We start from the raw sequence: 20,094 nt of genomic DNA, 5'->3' as shown, positions 1-20,094 counted from the left end.
AAGGTAGCCAATCCCTCAAGGGAAAAGTTAGCAGAGGGAAGGACAATGTCCGATGTTATCGTGGTTGGTTCAAGCCATGCTTTACGGGAGTTGGAAACTAACACTGACTGTCCCAAAGCCCCCACCGATACCGATGAAGGGAGCCATAAACAGTCTGTAAGGGGGAATGGGGAAACCATATCACGCTCCAATAAAGCCCACGATTTTGGATCACTTTGAGTAAACCAAGCGTTAAGTTGGGAGATCATTGTAGCTAGTTGGTAACATCGTAAGTCTGGGTAAGATAAACCCCCTTCCGATTTTGGATAAGACAGTCTTCCTAGCTAATCTAGGTTTCTTGCCCTTCCATATATACGTAATAAATACTGCATGAAACTTAAGAGTTGTTTTTGGGACTAATGTAGGAATTGTCCGAAATAAATATAGAATTTTCGGTAGAATCACCATATTTGTGGCCAATATGCGGCCTAGCCAGGATATGTTTTGTATCATCCAGTCCGTCGTTAATGATGTTACGCTTCTCAACAAGGGTAAATAATTGGCCGATATTAAATTATTAGTAGTGGGAGTTAAATGAATACCAAGATACTTGATACTATTCTCTTGCCAGGAATACGAGTATTCTGATTTTAGGGATTGTATCATTGTCGAAGAGAAATTGATAGGCAAAGCTTTGGTTTTAGAACCGTTTAATTTATAATAAGATACTCTAGAGAAAGAGTCTAGTATTGAATGTAAGTAAGGAAGGGAGGTAGTAGGGTTCATGAGAGTCAGAAGGACATCATCCGCGAACAAACTGATTTTATATGTCTGATTAAATAAAACTGGTCCTTGAATAAATTGGTGCGATCGTATGGTTTCAGCAAGGGGTTCAATCGCTAATGCGAACACTAGTGGGGAGAGAGGACATCCCTGCCGCGTGCCATTAGTAATTGGAAATACTGATGATAAAATACCGTTAATAAAAATTCTAGCTGAAGGGTTGGAGTATAATGCCGCTATCGAAAGTGCTAAGCCCTTGAAGCCAAATTTACGAAGGACAGCATGAAGGTACCCCCAGTGCAACCTATCAAATGCCTTCTCGGCATCTAATGCTAACAGCAAAAGGGGCTGGTCTATTTTGGAGAAGGCATCCACTATGTCAATCACTCGTCTCGTATTGTCAGAAGACTGACGAGTAACAAATCCAACCTGGTCCCGATGGATAAGTGTAGGAACTAAAGGGTTTATCCGATTTGTAATTAATTTAGCGTAGATTTTGACACTGTATTAAGGAGTGCAATTGGGCGATAATTTGGTAGTAAGGTCTGATTTTTCCCAGGTTTAGGAAACGCTACGATCCTTGTTTCAAGCATTTCTTTTGGGAAAGATCCTACCCTGGAAGCCTCATTAAACAATTGAGCTAGAAGTGGGGATAAGGTATTTATGAAATTTTTGTAAAATTAATTGGTGTATCCATCTGGACCAGGGGCCTTCTCCAAAGGAAGGGATTTAATAACAGACTCAATTTCCTCACTAGACCATGGTTGCTCAAGTATGATAAGCGAGTCAGGATCCAGCGTAGGGAGGTTAAGTTTCCCCAGGAAGTCTGCTATATCAACCTTCGTTGGTTGGTAGACCTCAGAGTCAGCCTGTAAATTGTACAGGTTGGTATAGTACTCAGCAAAGGCATCTGCTATAGAGAAAGGGTCTGATATTTTCTTGCCTCCTAAAGTGGATATCAATCTAATGCGGTCCCTCGCTCGTTTGCCCCTTAATTTCCTTGCAAGCATACGTCCTTCCCTGTTACCCTGAACATAAAATTTTTGCTTTAATTTGAATAGGGATTTGTGAATCTCTTTCAATGCCAATGCATTCCATTCCTCTCGAGCTTTAAGGAGTTTACGATAAATTTTATCATTGGACGGGTCAGTCTTATGTTTAACTTCTAAATCAGAGAGTCAAGATTCTATATCAGCCTGAATTGACGCTGCCTTCTTACGCATACGTGCTGCGGCTTGAATGGCCGATCCCCTCACCACTGCCTTTAAGGCACACCAGAGTGTAAATTGGGATGTATCTTCTGGATCATTAGTCTCCAAAAATAAAGAAAGGGAGTTAGCTATAGTATGTTTAGCTTCTGAATTTAGGAGAAGATGTTCACCTAACCGCCAGGGACCAGGAGGGGTTCTGGAATGGGTAACATCCCAACATAGGGATAAAGCTGCATGATCGGACCAGGTGACTTGCAATATAGAGGTTCGAATGATAAACTTAAGTGTCCATTTGTCCGAAAGGGACAGGTCAATTCGCAAATAAGATTTATGGACTTGGGAATAGAAGGTGTAATCTGTTTCACCAGGGTGTTTGGCCCTCCAAACATCATACAAATCGTATTCGCATAAAATACGCTTAAATAGGTGGGAGTTGTCTTGACTATGTCGGGAGTGGGCCATGGTTCTGACAGATGATTTATCAAGAGAGGGATCGAGAATCATGTTAAAATCTCCCAGAATCAGAATTGACCCTTTACTACAAGATTGGAGAGACTCACAAAATTTCCTAATAAAAGCGGGTTGTTTGGTATTTGGGGCATATATAGAGGCTATTGTCACTTGTTTATCATCTAAAAGACCGATAAGAATTAAATACCTGCCTTCCTTGTCTGTTATTTGTTCGTGCATTACAAAGTTACAAGAATTAGAGAGAAGTATTGCAACCCCCTCTTTCTTAGAGGGTCCATTAGACATGTAACATTTAGGATATTTGGAATCAGAAAATTGGGGAGGGGAAGAGAAAGGGAAATGGGTCTCCTGTATTTGTTTTTTTTTGTAGGTTGTCATTATGGGGTATTGTGTGTAGAATTTTGAGGACAAAAATGAATTTATTCCATTTTGGAATAAGGCTGTAACATAACAAAATGTGGAAAAAGTGAAGCGCTGTGAATACTTTCCGGATGCACGGTATATATCCTTGTCAATATTTGTGAGGTTGGTCAAATACTGTTGCGTGCTGCACGCTGCCATATTTTAGGTGGATCTGTGTGTTGCATACACTGATAGTGGGTCCCTGCAGCTAATCCTAACACCAGTCAGGACCAGCATGGCGCTGCTAGATATTTCCACAATAATTGTTATTCAGATATTTCTGACCAGGAGATGGAGCACTATACTGCACCCATTTTAATATCCTGCAAGTCATGTGCTGCAGGTGTGAATAAGAGGATTTGACTCAGGAAGGGTTATGTATAGGGTGCCATCAGATGCCGGTCCCCTTAACGGACCCCTTTACGCAGTTTTCTCTCTGACCCTGGCCCCCATTGTGGATCACCTAGCGGCCCCCACTGTTATATTCCACTTGGGGTTACCTCAACATGCCATCCTTCCCTCTCAGGGTATCCCGCAGTTCTTGCAGACTACCCCTCTGTCACAGACTGTCGCTCGCTACCAGAGTTTTTCGCAGTACATGCAATCCCCGCAGGTACCACAACAGTCTGTCATTTCCCTTACAGGGATTACTATGACAGCCACCCTAGGTGGATGTCTCTTCTTAGCTTCGGCCTTTCAGACCATGTTAGAGAAGGACAAACCTAAGAAGGCGTCTAAACGCACTATAATGTCTTCCCAGTATGCACTGCTGTCTGACACAGATGAGTCGTCAGACTAGGGAGAGATGGATGTTGTGTCTGACTCAGTTTCCCTTCATTACGAGGTGGAGCCTAAATCAAGTTTTAGCATCCCTGCTTTGGTGCGGTCAGGTCCATCTTAGTTATAGAGACTGACTAACCTGCAAAATCAAAACATCCTCAGTTTAAGCAAGTTAGTGTCTTTGGCTGTTTTTCCCCTCTCTGACCAACTGGTGGATCACAAGGCGGAGGTCTGGCAATCGCCTGGTAAGAGGTATCACAAAAGCATTTGGCCTCATGTTACCCATTCCCTGAGGGTCATTGCAAGTAATAGGAATCACCTCCTGCGGTGGAATCTCATGTTACTCGCTTGATAAATAGCGCTACTACACCTTCCATTCCTTCCCTGAAGGATTCTGTGAATAGGAAGGTGGAAGCTTGCCTGAAATCCAATGTACTCTCTTTCAGGGGATGTTGCCCGTCCACCCACCATAGCTATTGCATGGGTGGCTAATTCTATAGAGAACTGGGCTGATGCATTTGAAGAGTTTTTTTTTTTTTCCCTCAAGCTTCTGGGGATCAGAGGCCTTTTATTGCTCACATTCAAGAGGCAGTTTCCTATGTTGGAGAAGCAACCTTGGATGCCAGTCTACTAAACTCCAGGGTTTCGGCCGTGACTGTATCTGCCCGCCATACCCTGCACTGCGCTCATGGAAGGCAGATGTGGATTCCAAGATAGGCCTTAAAGGATTATGACCTGGACAGGATTGTATCAACGTTGGCAGCATCGCAAATGGCATTTCTGCCTTCAGCTACTTCCACTACAAGGCCTTGGACTACATCCGTTAAGTCTTCTTGTCCTCAAGGAAAGCCTAAAGGTCAGTCCTTTCCTAAGCAGTCGGCCTCCACGAGGGCCGCCATACCCAGAACCAAGCAGACTTAGAACGCCAAATGCCTTGTTTCTAAACCTGAGGGTAATCCCTCAGCCTGACTGGACAGGCCTTCATCTGGGGGATCCCAGAGTGAGAGGCCGACTTCTTCAGTTCGCCCAGTGCTGGTGTCAAACCACTACGGATGCTTGGGTAAGAGAAGGGTTCTCTCATGAGTATGCCATCTCATTTCTCAGACTGCCTCCCCACCTTTTCTTTCTACACAGGCGCTCCTTCAGACCCGAACAAGGCCTTACAAATCCAGAAAGCTATACAGTCCTTGCTGTAAGCAGGGGTAATTATGTCAGTCCCTCTATCTCAGTGAGGGACTGGTTATCACTCTACTCTCTTTCTGGTTCAGAAGGCGAATGAGTCTCATCGGCCTATCCTCAAGCTTGTATACCTGAACAAATTCCTAAAGATGACAAAGTTTGGGGGAAACCCTGCACTCCATCATCCAAGCTATGGAGCTTGGAGACTTTATGGTATCGCTGGATATTCAGGGCACGTACCTACATGTACCTATAGTGTCCTCTCATCATTATATCCGGGTTGCTATGACACAGCAACACTTACAATTTTCAGGCTCTGCCCTTTGGACTGTCCACAGCTCCACCGGGGTTTACCAGAATTATGGCTATCATGACAGCCCACCTACACAGGGTATCTGACTGCTACTGTATCTGGACAGCCTCTTGGTCTTAGCAGGATCCCCAGAGGTGCTTCAAAATGATTTACAGCTAACCATTGCTTTCCTTCACAAGCACAGATGGTTACTCTACTGGAAAAAGTCTTCCCTGAATCCCTCACGGAGAATGCTTCATCTGGGAGCCCTGCGAGATTCTCAGTATCAGAGAATCTTTCTGAAGTCAGAAATGATTTCAACTCTTCAACTACGAGTGCGCAGATGTCTCCACAGTCGACGAGTGTCCATCCACTCACTAATGCAGGTTCTGGAATCCATGGTGTCCACCTTCAACATGGTGGAATATGATCAGTTCCATTCCAGGCCTTTGCAAAAACTGATCCTCTCCAGGTGGAATGGGTTTCTCCATCTGATCAATGTTTAGACGATGATGCTCTCTCTGGAGATACGTCTGTCTCTATCTGGGTGGCTATAGCCATCTTATATAACCAAGGGTTGCCCCTTTTGGATCCTGGACTGGGTAATGCTTGCAACGGATGCCAGTCTTCGGGCTGGGCCTCAGTGACTGGTCCGCACTCTTTTCAGGGCCGTTGGACATCGGTCGAATCAACCTTGCCAATCAACATATTGGAACTTCGAACCATCTTCAGACTGGCCCAGCACATACTTCACGGAAAACCTGTACAGGTTCAGTCTGACAATGTCACAACAGTGACTTACGTGAAGAAGTCGGGCAGCAATATCAGAAGTGTCACACATTCTGATGTGGCCCGTGGGCCACCTCCCAGCCCTCTCTGCAGTGTTCATTCTGGGAGTTCTCAATTGGGAAGCAGACTTCCTCAGCTCTCCTGACGTGCATTCCGGTGACTGGTCTCTTCACCAAGAGGTGTTTCAACTCCTAGTGAGCAGATGGGGCCTCCCAGAGGTGGCCCTCATGGTCTCCCGACACAATCACAAACTGCCGGTGTACGGGTCCAGAACTAGAGATACAGTAGCAACCTTCAGAGAAGCATTGTCAGTGAAGTGGACCTTCCAATTTGAGTACCTGTTCCCTCCGGTCTCCCTTCTTCCTTGAGTTTTTCGGAAGTTCAAACAAGATGGAGGTACTGTCCTGCTGGTGGCTCCAGCTTGACCCAGACGTCACTGATACTTAGATTCTGAGTCTCTCCATCGACACTCAGTTCCTGCTGCCTCAACGTCCGTACAGGTTGTCTCCGAGTCCTTGCCTTTCCCCAGACCTGGTTCGTCTGTCTTTGACTGCGTCCTTACTAAGGTCCAAAGGCTTCTCTGGCTCTGTCATCATCAGGATGCTTAGAGCGCGTCAGCCAGCTTCTGCTGGGATCTACCGCAGAATGTGGCTTACATATTTCTAATGGTATCGTACCAGTAGCTACTATCCTCAAGTGTTTATGATTTCCAGAGTCCTGGCAATTCCTTCAAGCTGGATTGGGTCCTCCGCCCGGCCTCCCTGACAATGAAGGTCTCTGCACTGTCAGTATGGTTCCAAAGTAGAATTGCTCCACTCCCGGTTATTCAGACCTTCCTTCAGGGTGTTCTCTGGATTCTACCTCCCTTTTGTCCCCCCTTTGGGGCACCTTGGGATTTGGCAGTAGTTCTTTGGGCCCTCCAGGGGCCTCCATTTGAACCACTAGTTTCGGTAGTCCTGTGGTTTATAGCTTAGACTCTCTTATGGCGTTTGCATCTGCCAGGAGAGTGTCAGAATGGGGGCGCTCTCCTGTGGCTCCCTCTTCTGGCTATTTCACCATGACAGGGCTGTGAGTTGCACTCGCCCTGTGTTTCTTCTAGGGTAGTTTTCTAAGTTCCATGTTACTCAGGAACTAATTGTACCGGCATTTTAGTCACCAGTCCTGTCGGCAGGTGAGGCTTCATTGGCTGTGGTCCGTGCTCTCAGGATTTACGTGGACCGTACCAATTCCTTCCAGAAATCTGACTTGGGAGGATGGCCTGCCAATGATCAAATATTGGCTAGATGGCTTCGTATGACCATTTCAGAGGCTTACACACAGGAAGGCCTTCCTGTTCCGGCTTCTGTTAATGCTCTGGGGTCTGTGGGCCCCTCGTGCGTGGCTCGCTGTGGCGCCTCGGCTGTTCAGCCTTGCAAGGTGGCCACGTGGTCTTCCATGCAGTCCTTTTTAAGGTTCTATGCATTTGATACCTTTGCGTCTCAGGATGCTTCCTTTGGGCGCCTGATTCTCCTCTCAGCACAGGAACGTCCCCACCCTTAAAAGGACTGCTTTGGGATATCCCCAAGGTCTACCTGTGGAACCTATGGACCCTGAAGAAGAAAATGAGCGTCATGGTAAGAACTTACCTTTGTTAACTTATTTCGAAGTCCACAGGGCACCCGCCCTGACGCACCTGGCTTCATATGGGCGATTTTGCTGGTTCTTGAGTGTTCCAGTCTTCTTTCTCTTTCTCTCTATCCTCCTCCGGCCTTTGGTTACTTACAAACTGAGGTACCTCGGGGGCGGGGTTATAGGGAGAGTGGACCCAATGCATCCTGGGAGCTGAAAGCTTTAACTGCGTGGTGCCCGGATTTGCTTCCCAACCTATACCCCAAGGTCTCCCTTTGGACCCTATGGACTTCGAAGAAAGAGTGTTAACTCTTATTGCTGTCTTATCCATCTGTTTCCAGAATGGGTTGTCCTGCTATATCATCCTCTCCAAGCCATCTGTGGGATCTGCATCTTTTGGGATTTCTACGGTCTAACCCTTCCGCTGGTTGAAAACCTCCTAATTATATGAACCTCAAGGATGGTCCTGGACAACTGTTCTGTACTTAGCTGGCCTTCATGTACACTCTTGCTAGAGAAGTCTGGACTGGATCAGCTCTGTATATATGTATATGTCTGTATAATTTCCGTATAGCTATACATATTTTGATGCCTTGCAGTGCTAGTTTTTTTACTGTCCGCGGTTGTTACTTTTTTTTAAAAAAAATTTATTTTAAAAGGAAGCAACAATTTGGTAAGGTTTTCTCAAGTTTTGTTCTCGTGATGCTTCCCTTCTCCTACGGATGCTTGTTGGTGATGTTTGCTACCAAGGGTCCCGTTAGGTCTGTTCAGCTGAGCTTACCATCTGTCCGGTTGGTCTATTCAAGTTCTATTGCACTTATTTGCATAATGTGTTTGTGTGACTGCATGTGTTCTCTGCAGTGAGTTCCTCTGTTCTCCTTCATTCGGTCTTGTTCCGTTCTGTGGACTTCTCCTTCTCCTCGTCTTCCTGTTGTCTTAACCGGGGCTGATGGGGCATAGAGGGGGAGGAGCCAGTCACACTTCTAAATTACTTAAAGTGCCAGGCTCTACTCTACCACCGTCTATACCCCAGTGTCTTGAGCCCCAGTGTCCCCTGTGGTAACGGAGAAATTAATTTAACGGTAAGTACCAAAATCCTTTCTTCTCCCTTTCCTACTCAATCCATACTTCCAGCGGGGATTGGCCTCTAACCCCTTCCTTTCATGGTCAGACAAGAGTATTACTTCTGTAGGTGGTTTGGTAGATAAACCTAATCAGCCCCTCACATTCCATCAGGCGGTGGACAAATATGAGTTCTTAGCTCCCTAACCCTTTGCATATTATACCAAACTTTGGTCTGACCTGCCTCAGTGGTTACATCGTTTCACAAATTTAACAATTGAGCAATTGCTTAAGACCTTTAATGACTCCTCTCTTCTCCTTCCCATGAGATTTTATAGGGTTATTTTTAAATGTCTTCCATAGGACATATATTAGCCCATATCAAGGTTTTTTTAATGGGTTCTTCCCATTCCAATAGTTGTCCTCATTGTGGGGAATATAATGCAGAGCTATACCATTGTCTATGGTCTTGCCTTTGGGTTAGTCTTTTGGCTCCGGATTCGCAGGTTTGCTTTGGAGCATTTGGTCAATTGTGTTCTCTTCACTCCTCAATGGGCTATACTGGGGATTCTACCTCAGGGCCAGAGGGTGTCTCCTGGGAGTCGAAAACTCGTGGTAGCTTTAAGTGCGGCCGCGAAAAGACTATACTGCAGGTTTGGATTCAGCCAGGACTGCCTCCTTTCTCTCTGTTCAAACAAAAACTATTATTTCTTCTTCAGGGTCCATAGGGCTTCACAGGGAGACATTGGGGTGTATGTGGGACCTGGTGGACTGGCTACCTACAGCAAAGCTTTTCAATCCCAGGATGCTCCGCTCCTTCCCCCTATACCCTGCCCACAACCTGAGGGCACTTCAGTTTCGTTGGTGTCCGGCAAGGAGCTGGACCACCATTATAACAGGGGGCTGCCTTATGCAGCCCAAGCTTTTATTTTCATTTACTTAATTTTTATTTCTACCAGGAGGTTGAGCAGCACCAGACTGTCCTCCGGACGTCTGTGCTATCACCCCTCCGCGGTGCCGTGACTCCAAGCCTGTGCTAGGTACTCCTGGCTGGGCTCTGAGGGGGACTAGCTAGCAAGCTCCCCGAACCCCCAGACTGCAACCCTGAATCCAGGGGACAGGTAAGGCAGTTCGCAGGGACCCGCATAATAGTGCAGTCTTACCTCTGGTCTCCGGAGACAGACCGGGGGCGCTGATGTGGACACTGGGGAGGCAGCCCACCACCACTCCACTAAAAAAAAATTCACACACAAGGGAACGCTATAATAAAAAGTTACAAATTAATTTAATAGACCATAATTGTTAAAATATATTTCACACCTTACATGTAATAAAACCACTTAATATGGCCAAAAATTATTTTAAATATATAAAAAACTAGTATAGAATAGGACAATATAGCCTCATGAAGAACAGATATAAAGTCCACTATGCCTTTAGAAATCCATTTAAAATGCAGGGATCCACTTTGTGAAATAATGTACATTTATCCAGGTATACAATATAAGGATTAGTAAGCATAAATACTGGCTTTTCCAGCTCAACCTCCTCACCGTGAATCAACCTCACCACCTTGCAGCTCTCGATCCCCAGTACTCTGTCCCGGAGTAGCAGCGGTGGGAGGGCAATACCTCAGTGAATTACGCACCCCGTAAGAGGTACACCGTTATGTTTACCCTCATGTTGAAACCGTTACCCTTCTGAAGAAACCGGTACACGTTTATAACAGAGAAACAGGTCAAGGACTTATCTGCAGGCTTGCCACAGATTCCGGTGATATATATGAGAACAATCTGGACCCAGTGGATACAAGTAATTTGGATCTATTACTCTACTCCATCTGCGTCTCCCTCCCTAAACACCGGCCGATGATGTGCTGCTCCCGCTGACACAGCTCCATCTTCAACATCAGGTGGTTGGGTGTACATCTTACGGGATGCGTCATACAGCGCTATTTCCTACCAACCACTGTGGTCTATGTAGTTGATATTAGTGCCCATTACAGAAAATTAGATTTTTCTTTCTGATTTGTATGTGACTTGTGCTAGCGCTAATTTCTCCTTTTGTATACTGTCAGTTATAACTATCCCTTTCTTGTACTGTACCCTGTCATACTAAGGTATAGAGGGTCATTGTATCTCACCTTTGTGAGGGCTATCACATACTTGACACAGTATTGCACACTATATGGTGCCAGATCTAACACTGTTTCATCTTCCCTGGTATCAGATGTAGTGCTTTTGCAACTAACTTGTGCCTTATAAAGCGCTGTCACTCCAGGGGAGCTACCAGCAGTGCAGTTGCACACTATATTGTGCTACCTTTATATACATATATTGCGCTGTTGCACATTACCTTGTGCCATATATAGCGTTGCATACTACATGCTGTCATTTTTAACGCTGTTGCATACTACATCGTGCCATATATAGCACTGTTTCATATGATTTTGGGTTATATATATAACGTGTTTGCACACTACATTGTGCCTTATTTCACATACTGCAACGTGTTTACTGCATTGTATCATTACTATGGCGGGCAGAGGAAAGAATAATAAACTGCCTCAGGATCCTGCCCCTATTCTGTTGTCCTATAAAGCCTGCCCGATGGGTTTGGCCCCAGGGGACTTTATTCAGGATGGGCTTTGCACTAATTGCTACACAGCCCCTGGTCCCTCAGCCCCGGTGTCTGTCCCTCAGGACCCTCCATGGGCTGCCTTTTCACAATGATGGCAAAAATGTTGGAACAGAGGCCCTCATTCAGAGCCGTACGCTCTGAGCAGAGCGCACGCTCTGAATGAGGGCCGGCCTCCATGAAAATGGAGCGTCCTCCTGGACGCTCGTATAGCTGTGGGTCACCACCCACAGGCTATACGAGCGTGCATTTTGATGGCCGCGATGGTCGTGACTATCGCGACCATCGAAACTGCAAGCCGGAGCCTGTGGTTGAGGTTTTCAACCGCAAGCTCCGGAGTGATTTTGGCTCTATCAGAGCCAAAATCACTCCCACTGACATCACTAGTGATGTCAGTGGGTCGGCTTCTGACGGGAGGCGTTCCCGTGGGAACGCCCCCGTCAGGGTGGCACGCCCCCGGCACGCTCACCAAAGGGGACGTGCTGTCAATCAACATCGACAGCACGCCCCCTTTGATCAGACACAACGAGCGAAGGACTTTCCTTCGCTCGTCGCGTCTGGCGCATGCGCACGATGGAGCTCCCTCCGTCGTGCGCATGCTCAGTCCAGAACATCGACCCACTTGCGAGCGGACAGCCGCTCGGGAGTGGGTCTGAATCAGGCCCAGAGAGCGGTCCCCGTAGTGGTTCCCCCTGTGGGATGGCCACAAACTCTGTACTGAGGTAGACAGCATGTCTACCCATGGGGGGACATGCTGTCTACCTCAGTACAGAGTTTGTCTACTACTTCTACAGCCTTGCAGCAACTGCTACACAAGATAAAGCCTTTACCTACCAATCCTTGTAAACAGGCTCTGTTTTCTTTCCAGTCCACTCAGTTATCTGATTCTGACATATCATCTGGGGAGGCAGAAGATGCAGACCTCTCTCACTCTGACTCCGTCTCCGGAGAAGAGGAGCCACCCTCTAAGCTATATATACCTGCTCTTGTTAGAGTTGTAAAATTAATTTTAGAGAAGAGTATGATCCGCTCCTAAGAGAAAAAATTCACTTTTTCTTAAACGACAAAAGGTAGTTTTACCAGAGTTCCCTCAATTAGACCAGCTATCTGATCACATGAGTGAAGCATGGATCATGCCTGGTAAAAGTTTTCAAATCCCAAAACGATTCAGTTCCTTTTAACCCTCTTCCAGTTATTGATTGGCTAAATGGGAAGTTCCCCAGCGGTGGATTCTCATGTAACTTGTTTGGTTAAAAATGCCACTTTACCCATTCACACTGCTACCTCATTGAAAGAACCTATAGATAGACATATAGAATCTTGTCATAAATCTATTTACTCTTACTGGAGCTATTACTCGTCCTGCTAGGACTAGTGACTACCTTGGCGGCTAACAAGATGGAGTTCCTGCCCTCTGCATGTAATACAAAGCCTCGGACATCATCCTTTCGGTCCTTTCTCCCAAAAGGAAAAGCCAAAGGTCAGTCTTTCCAAGGCACCAGGCCTCAGCCAAGGCCTCCAAGCCTAGGGCCAAACAAACCTGGGCTATTAGACATCCACCAGCCAAGTCTGCGAACAAGCTTGACTGGGTGGGCCTCTCCCTTGGGGCTCCCAGGGTGGGAGGCCGACTTCTCCAATTTGCCCAGGTTTGGCATCAGACCACGTCAGATGCCTGGGTAAGAGAAGTGGTCTCCCACGTATACAACCTCTCCTTCCTGAGGCAACCCCCCCAACAGTTCTTTTGCACAGGACCTCCATCGGACTCAACCAAGGCCCTGCTGCTCCACAAAGCCATTCAGTCCTTACTGAATTAAGGAGCAATAATTCTGGTCCCCTCCTCACAACGGGGCAAGGACTATTATTCTACCCTTTTCTTAGTTCAGAAGCCCAATGGGTCTAATCGGCCTATCCTCAATCTCAGATGTCTGAACAAGTTTATCGGGGTTCCCAAGTTTCGTATGAAACTCTCCGTTCTATTTTCCTAGTTATGGAGCCTGGAGATTTTATGGTTTCCCTAGACATTCAGGATGCTTGCCTACATGTGCCTATAGTGCCTTCTCATCAACAATATCTCTGGTTTGCTATACTACAGCAATATTACCAATTTCAGGCTCTACCGTTTGGCCCCTTGGGTTTTTGCCAAGATCATGGCAGTCATGGCAGCCTCACTTCGTTGTCAAGGGATCAGACTGCCCCCATACTTGGACGAGCACTGTTGGCAAGCTCCCCAGAGACTCAACGCCATCTGCAGGTAACCATTACTTTTCTACACATGCACGGTTGGCTGATCAACTGGAAGAAGTCTTCCCAGACACCAAAGGATGGTACATTTGGGAGCCCTTCTGGACTCTCAAGTTCAGAGAATCTTCCTGACTGCAGTCAAATTTCAGTGATACAGTACAGACTACGCAGACTGCTTCACAGTCAGAGTGTTGATTCACTCTGCAATGCAGGCCTTGGTATCAATGTTATCCACCTTCAACATGGTGGAATTTGCCCAGTTTCACTCCATGCCACTAAAACACCTCATCCTCTTCAGGTGGAATGGACTACCTCATCTGCTCAGATCCCAGATGATGAGCCTTCCCCCAGAGGCTTGCCTGTCCCTAGCCTGGTGGCTACAGACTCTCCATTTGAACCAGGGTTGTCCCTTTTGGATCCCGGATTGGGCTCTGCTCCCCACGGACGCAAGCCTCCGGGGGTGGGGCGCAGTTACCAGCCAACTCTCCTTCCAGGGCCAATGGTCCCCAATTGAGGCAATGTTGCCAATCAACATCCTGGAACTTAAAGCCATACACAGAGCTCTCACTCTGGCTCAGAATATTCTGAGAAACAGGTCAGTACAAGTAAAGTCTGACCAATGCCATGGCTGTGGCCTACCTCAATCAATGGGGTCACTCGAAGTCAATCAGAAATGATGGTGTCCTGCATTCTCACGTGGGCCGAACGCAATCTCCTAGCCATCACCGCAGTGTTCATCCCGGGATTCTCAATTGGGAAGCGGATTTCCTCAGCCGTTACGACGTGCATGGAGGAGAATGGTCTCTACACCCAGAAGTCTTTCAGCTACTGGTGGACAAATGGGGTCTTCCAGAAGTGGATCTCATGGCCTCAAGACACAACAACAAACTTCCAGTTTACGGAGCAGGAACAAAGGACCCCAACGCGATCTTCATAGACGCCTTGTCGGTGACATGGACTTTCCAGTTAGCATATCTCTTCTCTCCCTACTTTCTCGAGTGCTTCGGAAATTCAGATACAAAGGAGGCACAGTCCTTTTTAATAGCTCCGGCTTGGCCCAGGCGTCATTGGTACTCGGATCTTCTAAGACTCTCCATAGACGTTCTTCTTCAACTTCCTCTACAAGTAGACCTGTTGTCTCAGGGTCCCTGTCTACATCCGGACCTACCCATCTCTCTTTAACGGCTTGGCTCTTGAGACTTCCCTCCTAGAAAATCCCTTCGTTTTTAATGCTGTGGTCCAGACCATGCTTAGAGCACGTAAAGCGACCTCAGCTAGGATTTACCACAGAATTTGGAATTCATATTTCCAATGGTGTGCTACTCGAAACTGGAGTTTCTGCTTAGTCTATCTGGTTTCAACGCAAGATTTCCTTTATGCCAGATGTCCACACCTTCATGTGTAAGGTGTTCTACAGATACAACTTACCTTTGTCCCTCCTGTGGCTCCATGGGATTTGTCAGTGGTGCTCAAAGCAGTTCAGGAACCTCCATTTGAACCTCTGGAAGTGGTGGCTATCAAATGGCTCACTACGAAAACTGTTTCTTTTGGCTATAGCATCTGCCCGTAGGGTATCCGATTTAGGGGCGCTTTCATGCCGCTCCCCCTTTATTGATATTTCATCAGGATAGTTCTTCAAACTCACCCAGACTTCCTTCCTAAGGTAGTTTCTCACTTCCACCTGAATACAGAAATTGTGGTTCTGGCCTTTAATTCGCCAGACCTCTTGACAGGTGAGGCCTCTTTGGATGTAGTCCATGCTCTAAAGATCTATGTGGACTGTACTACTTCCATCAGGAAATCGGACTCCCTCTTTGTCCTATATGGATTCCACAACAAGGGATGGCCAGCTAACAAACAGACTCTGGCCAGATGAATTTGCATGATTATCTCACAGGCTTACACGCAGACGGGCCTTCCTGTGCCGACAAGTCTTTGCTCATTCTACTCGCTCTGTGGGTCCCTCGTGGGCAGCCCTGCATGGTGCTTCAGCTGTACAGCTATGCAAGGCGGCCACCTAGTCTTCTGTCCACACCTTTCTTAGGTTTTATGCCTTTGATTAATTTACCTCTCAGGGTGCTTTTTTCCAGGCTTAGGGTTCTCCTATCAGCGCAGGACCGTTCCCGCCCTTGAACAACTGCTTTGGGACATCCCCAATGTCTTCCTGTGGAGCCCTATGGACCCTGAAGAAGAAAATGAGAGTTATGGTAAAACTTACCTTTTGTTAACTTTCTTCGAAGTCCATAGGGTCCACAGGGCACACGCCCTGATGCACCTGGCTTCTATGGGTTTCTTCTCTTGGCCACTTGTTTCCTTCTCTATGTGTGAGAGTGTGACTCTTCAGTGTTCCAGTCTTCCTTCTCTCCTGTCCTGCTCTTGCCTTGGGCTTGTTAACAAAACTGAAGTGCACTCAGGCTGTGGGCAGGGTATAGGGGGAAGGACCGGAGCATCCTGGAATTGAAAAGCTTTGTTGTTGATGTCCGGTCCTACAGGTCCCACCCACACCCTGATGTCTCCCTGTGGACCTTATGGACTTCGAAGAAAGACAGTTGTCAAAGGTAAGGGTTTTTTTTTACCATAACTCTCATTTGTTCAGAATGGATTGAGTGGAGGCTTCTCTGGCTAAAGAATCTGAATTTTTTGACATCTATGAAAGCTACTCCCTTTGCAGACTCAGTGGTTGCTCATCCAATGTTTTTCATCTAATTCGTGGTACTCATTATGCCTTATAGATAATGACCCTTCTATATTAGTATAGAGGGTTTCCTTGTCCGCACGGCACTACTGTTATGTCTAATTGTATACTTTTTACTCAATTCATTTAACTATTTTGGGGGGGTTTTTGTGTGACTTTTGTATTTTTAGTTTATCTTCTTTGAATTAGACGTGTTTGGTTTATCTTAAATTTAGTTTTGTCATTTGTGAACCATGATATATCCGCTGGATAAATTCATGCTTTATATTTGTTCTACGTTTTTATTTAATTGATATTGTGCATTGTATTGATCCTTTTTTTTTTTTTGTCAAAACTGCTTTTGAGTCAATAAAATACACATTTTGTAAAAAAAAAAAAAAGTTTTATTATTTTCTCTGTATACTATGGTGTTAGCATTTTTTTTTTTCTATCAGATCAGACTTTATTAAAGTGGTTCCTTGATCTGTAATATTGTGACTGAAATTCAGATAACACTGTAAGTTGCTGAATATTGAGGAATAATGAGAAATTAGCACATTACTAGTACAGGCATTTATGGGTATTTGAATTGAGCATTAATAAAGATAAGGGTGATGTCTAAAAGTGGACAGCTTCTTTTTAACATATTAAAATATTTTGCTCCCAATAAATTGATGTAAACTTGGACATATTTGTGCTCCCATATTCTAAATATTTCTACTTTGCTGTTCTTTAATTTCAGGCCAGTGATGAACAAGTGAAGCAAATGCTGAAAGTGATATGTCGAGAGATTTGTGAGCTGGATATAAGTGACTGCTACTGGTTGTCCTCATCCACAGTGGACATGGTATCAAGTTGTAAAAAACTTGTTAGATTGGATATGGCTGGCTGCTCTGTAACTTCCCTACGACTTTCAAAGATTCTCTCAGGTCTTCAATATCTGCGCTCATTATCTGTTGATATCAATGAAGGCTTTGATGCAGGGCAGTTGAGTAGTGAGTGCAGAACAACCCTAGGTCACTTACGAGAATTGAAACAGACACTGTTTGTTCCATCCTATGGGGTGGTGCCCTGTTGCACCAGTCTAGAAAAACTGCTGCTTTACTTTGAAGCCTTGGACAGAACACGTGAAGGGACAGTTATGTCTGGTCAGCTGATGGTGGGAGAAAGTAATGTTCCACATTATCAAAATTTGAAGCTCTTTTATGCTCGCCTTGCTCCTGGGTACATAAATGAGGAGGTGGTCAGATTGTACTTGGCTGTTCTTAGTGACCGGACCCCAGAAAATCTTAGGGCTTTTCTCATATCTGTTCCAGGAGGTTTAGCAGAAAGCAGAGCTACCAAAAATCTCCTTGACTCAATGGCAAAGAATGTATCATTGGAGGCATTCCAGTTACCTAAATCTTGGCTCAATGGATCCTCCTTACTTCAGCACATAAAGTTTAGTTGCCCATCCTATTTTAGTTTTAGTCGCTGCATGATTTCTGGTGATCAGCTTATTCAGATCATTTTAAATGGTGGAAGAGACTGTAAAAGCCTGGTCAGTTTGAACTTGAGAGGCTGTTCCTTATGCTTTATGCCTAACTTGCATTTTAAAAAGCAAGAAGATGATATTGACTTCTCTGTTTTAGACACATTAATATCTGTCTGTCCCTACCTTGCACATTTGAATATTTCATCCGCACACCACCACAGTTCAGAGAAAACTGCAAGACATCTCTGTGAGAGTTTAACACAACTTAAGCACTTACGTTCGCTATCTTTGCCAGTATGTGCTATAGCAGATACAACCAGGACTGTAGAAAAAAATGCTTCTCAGTGCCCAGGACCTTCTGCTTCCAGCCCTGCATATCCTACATTTACTAAAAAAGTACGGGTTGGTGTAAAGACTTATTCAATGGTTTCAGATGAGCAGGATTTGGTTAAGCAAAACTCTGTCTTCTGGAAACTATTAAAAGGAACCCCAGCTCTGGAACACTTGGAACTGATTGGTTCTAACTTCTATTCAGTCATGCCCCGTAATGATCCAGCAATACGAAATACTTACCCGCCTTGCAAGCGGTCACATACAGTAACGGACACAGATATGGCAGCAATCAGTCAGCTAAGTTTTTTGCAGGACCTTACACTAGCACAGTTGCCGGGAATACTTACAGGCTCTGGTCTGGTGAACATAGGCATTTGCTGCCAACAACTACGTACACTATCACTGGCAAATATTGGCATGATGGGCAAGGTGATGTTCATGACCTGTCTATGTGAGATGCTGACACACTGCAGATATTTGAAAGATCTGAGGTAAGAGAGATTACTTGTGATTCAGCTGCAAAAGTTTTAGGGTTTCCACACAACTGATTGCTTTTTAATTTTCTTAATTTCCCTCTTAATCTTATTCTCTCTCTACATTATAATTGTTTATTTCAGTAGTGTGTAAATTATGTGTGTGTTCCCTAACAATACCCCTTCTGGAAAAGCCACACATTGTAACAAGCACAGTATAAAACAAACATTATTTGGGTTCCTAGATTTGGGGCAACTTATTTGAGGTCTACTTTATTAATTAATTATGCCCTTTAAAATATGCACAAACTGCTGTTTTTGCACATTTAAAGGCAGAACTAAGTGTCACTGGTATGTAACAATACAGGCCCCGCAGTGGCTGTCCCCATAGTTTTCTGTTGGGACTGTATTCAACAAGATCCACAAAGCAAGATGGTTTTAATCTAATGACTACAGTGGGGAAGCCCTGCGTGAGATGGATTTGCGATCCCTCTCCGGTGGGCTGCAGGAGGTCGCTCTGTACATCGCATTGTTTTTATGCACATTCGCAACTGGAAAGCTGTGCATGCACAGTAGCTGCAACACGTCCGGAGGTAGAAGTCCATATGTGATCCTTTTACTTCTTCCTGATTGCTGGAATGTGCTCTTATCGGAGCTTGTATCACGGTGATTTAAATAAATACATTTCATAAAAAAAAGCAATACTTATTAACGTGATATGCGGCGATAAGGATTCTTAATATTTGTGGGCAAACCGCATATTATAATAAGTATGCTCCTTTGTCACTGTTTATAGAAGATTTTACGCTTCTCATACATTACGTTATTTTGCACAGTAATGTATAAGGGTAATATTGTTGACCAAATATGCTAATGTCTGTGTGTACAGAGATCAGATGCAGCAGGGGGGAATTGATGATCAGTACCCCTGCCCCATGCCTCCACTGCACTCTGCAATAAGGTGAGGGGACATGGCTATGGCACTGGGGAGGATTATGCCCCACAAGAAGTTTTTTCAGCTAAGGGGGGGGATATATCAAAAATATACAAAGGCATATAAAGTGACACATGGGGAGGGGGGAAACCAATACATGTGGGCCCATTGACACTGGCAGTGAGGGTGGGTACTCTGCCACGGGGATCTGTTACAATTAGGTTTTTTGGCGATTTGGTTGGGGATCTTTTGCCACAATGGGGACTAGGGAGGGTATTTCCACTGGGGGGCGAGAAGTGATTTTACATTTGGGGCCTATGTTCACGGGGTGCAAAATACCTCCTAAATACATATTTTTAAATATATTTTTAAAAAGCTATTCTACACTTAATTAAATTTTTTTTAAAAAGCACCACAATCTCTGACCAGTTTTTGGGAAAACAAATGGTCATATATGTGTGTCCGGACTATAGATAGACACATAAATGGTCGACACAAATTGTCAACTTTTTTTTTAGGGTTAGGCACTAGAAGGGACGGTTAGGGTCAGGCACCTACCCCAATGGTTAGGGTTAGGTATCAGGAGGGATGGTTAGGCACTAAGGGGAGGGTTAGAGTGAAGATTAGTGTTAAAAAAAAAAACATGATTAGACCATTTGTATGTTGACCTTTTGACCCTGTCAACCATTTGTACCTGTCGACCTTCCATGTTGACTATTTGTGTGTTGAATTTTTGTCCCTAACATCTAGACATTGTCGACCTTTTAACCGT

The 20,094-nt window shown here is 45.2% G+C and overlaps 1 protein-coding gene across 2 annotated transcripts in view; it reads left to right on the top strand.

Moving 5' to 3' along the window:
* The window catches only part of FBXL18 (F-box and leucine rich repeat protein 18), an 86,986-nt gene that overhangs the window by 56,220 nt on the left and 10,672 nt on the right, over positions 1 to 20,094 (top strand). For both annotated transcript variants that reach the window (XM_088456230.1, XM_088456229.1), the window contains exon 3: positions 16,851 to 18,406. In XM_088456230.1, the coding sequence (XP_088312356.1) occupies positions 16,851 to 18,406 (1,556 nt within the window). The remainder of the gene's footprint in view (positions 1 to 16,850; positions 18,407 to 20,094) is intronic.

Source organism: Taudactylus pleione, unplaced genomic scaffold, assembly GCF_031769625.1.
Source record: "Taudactylus pleione unplaced genomic scaffold, aTauple2 ptg000690l, whole genome shotgun sequence".
Taxonomy (NCBI): Eukaryota; Metazoa; Chordata; class Amphibia; order Anura; family Myobatrachidae; genus Taudactylus; species Taudactylus pleione.
The sequence above is the reverse complement of the archived record's forward strand: the minus strand, read 5'-3'. Positions and strand labels throughout refer to the sequence as shown.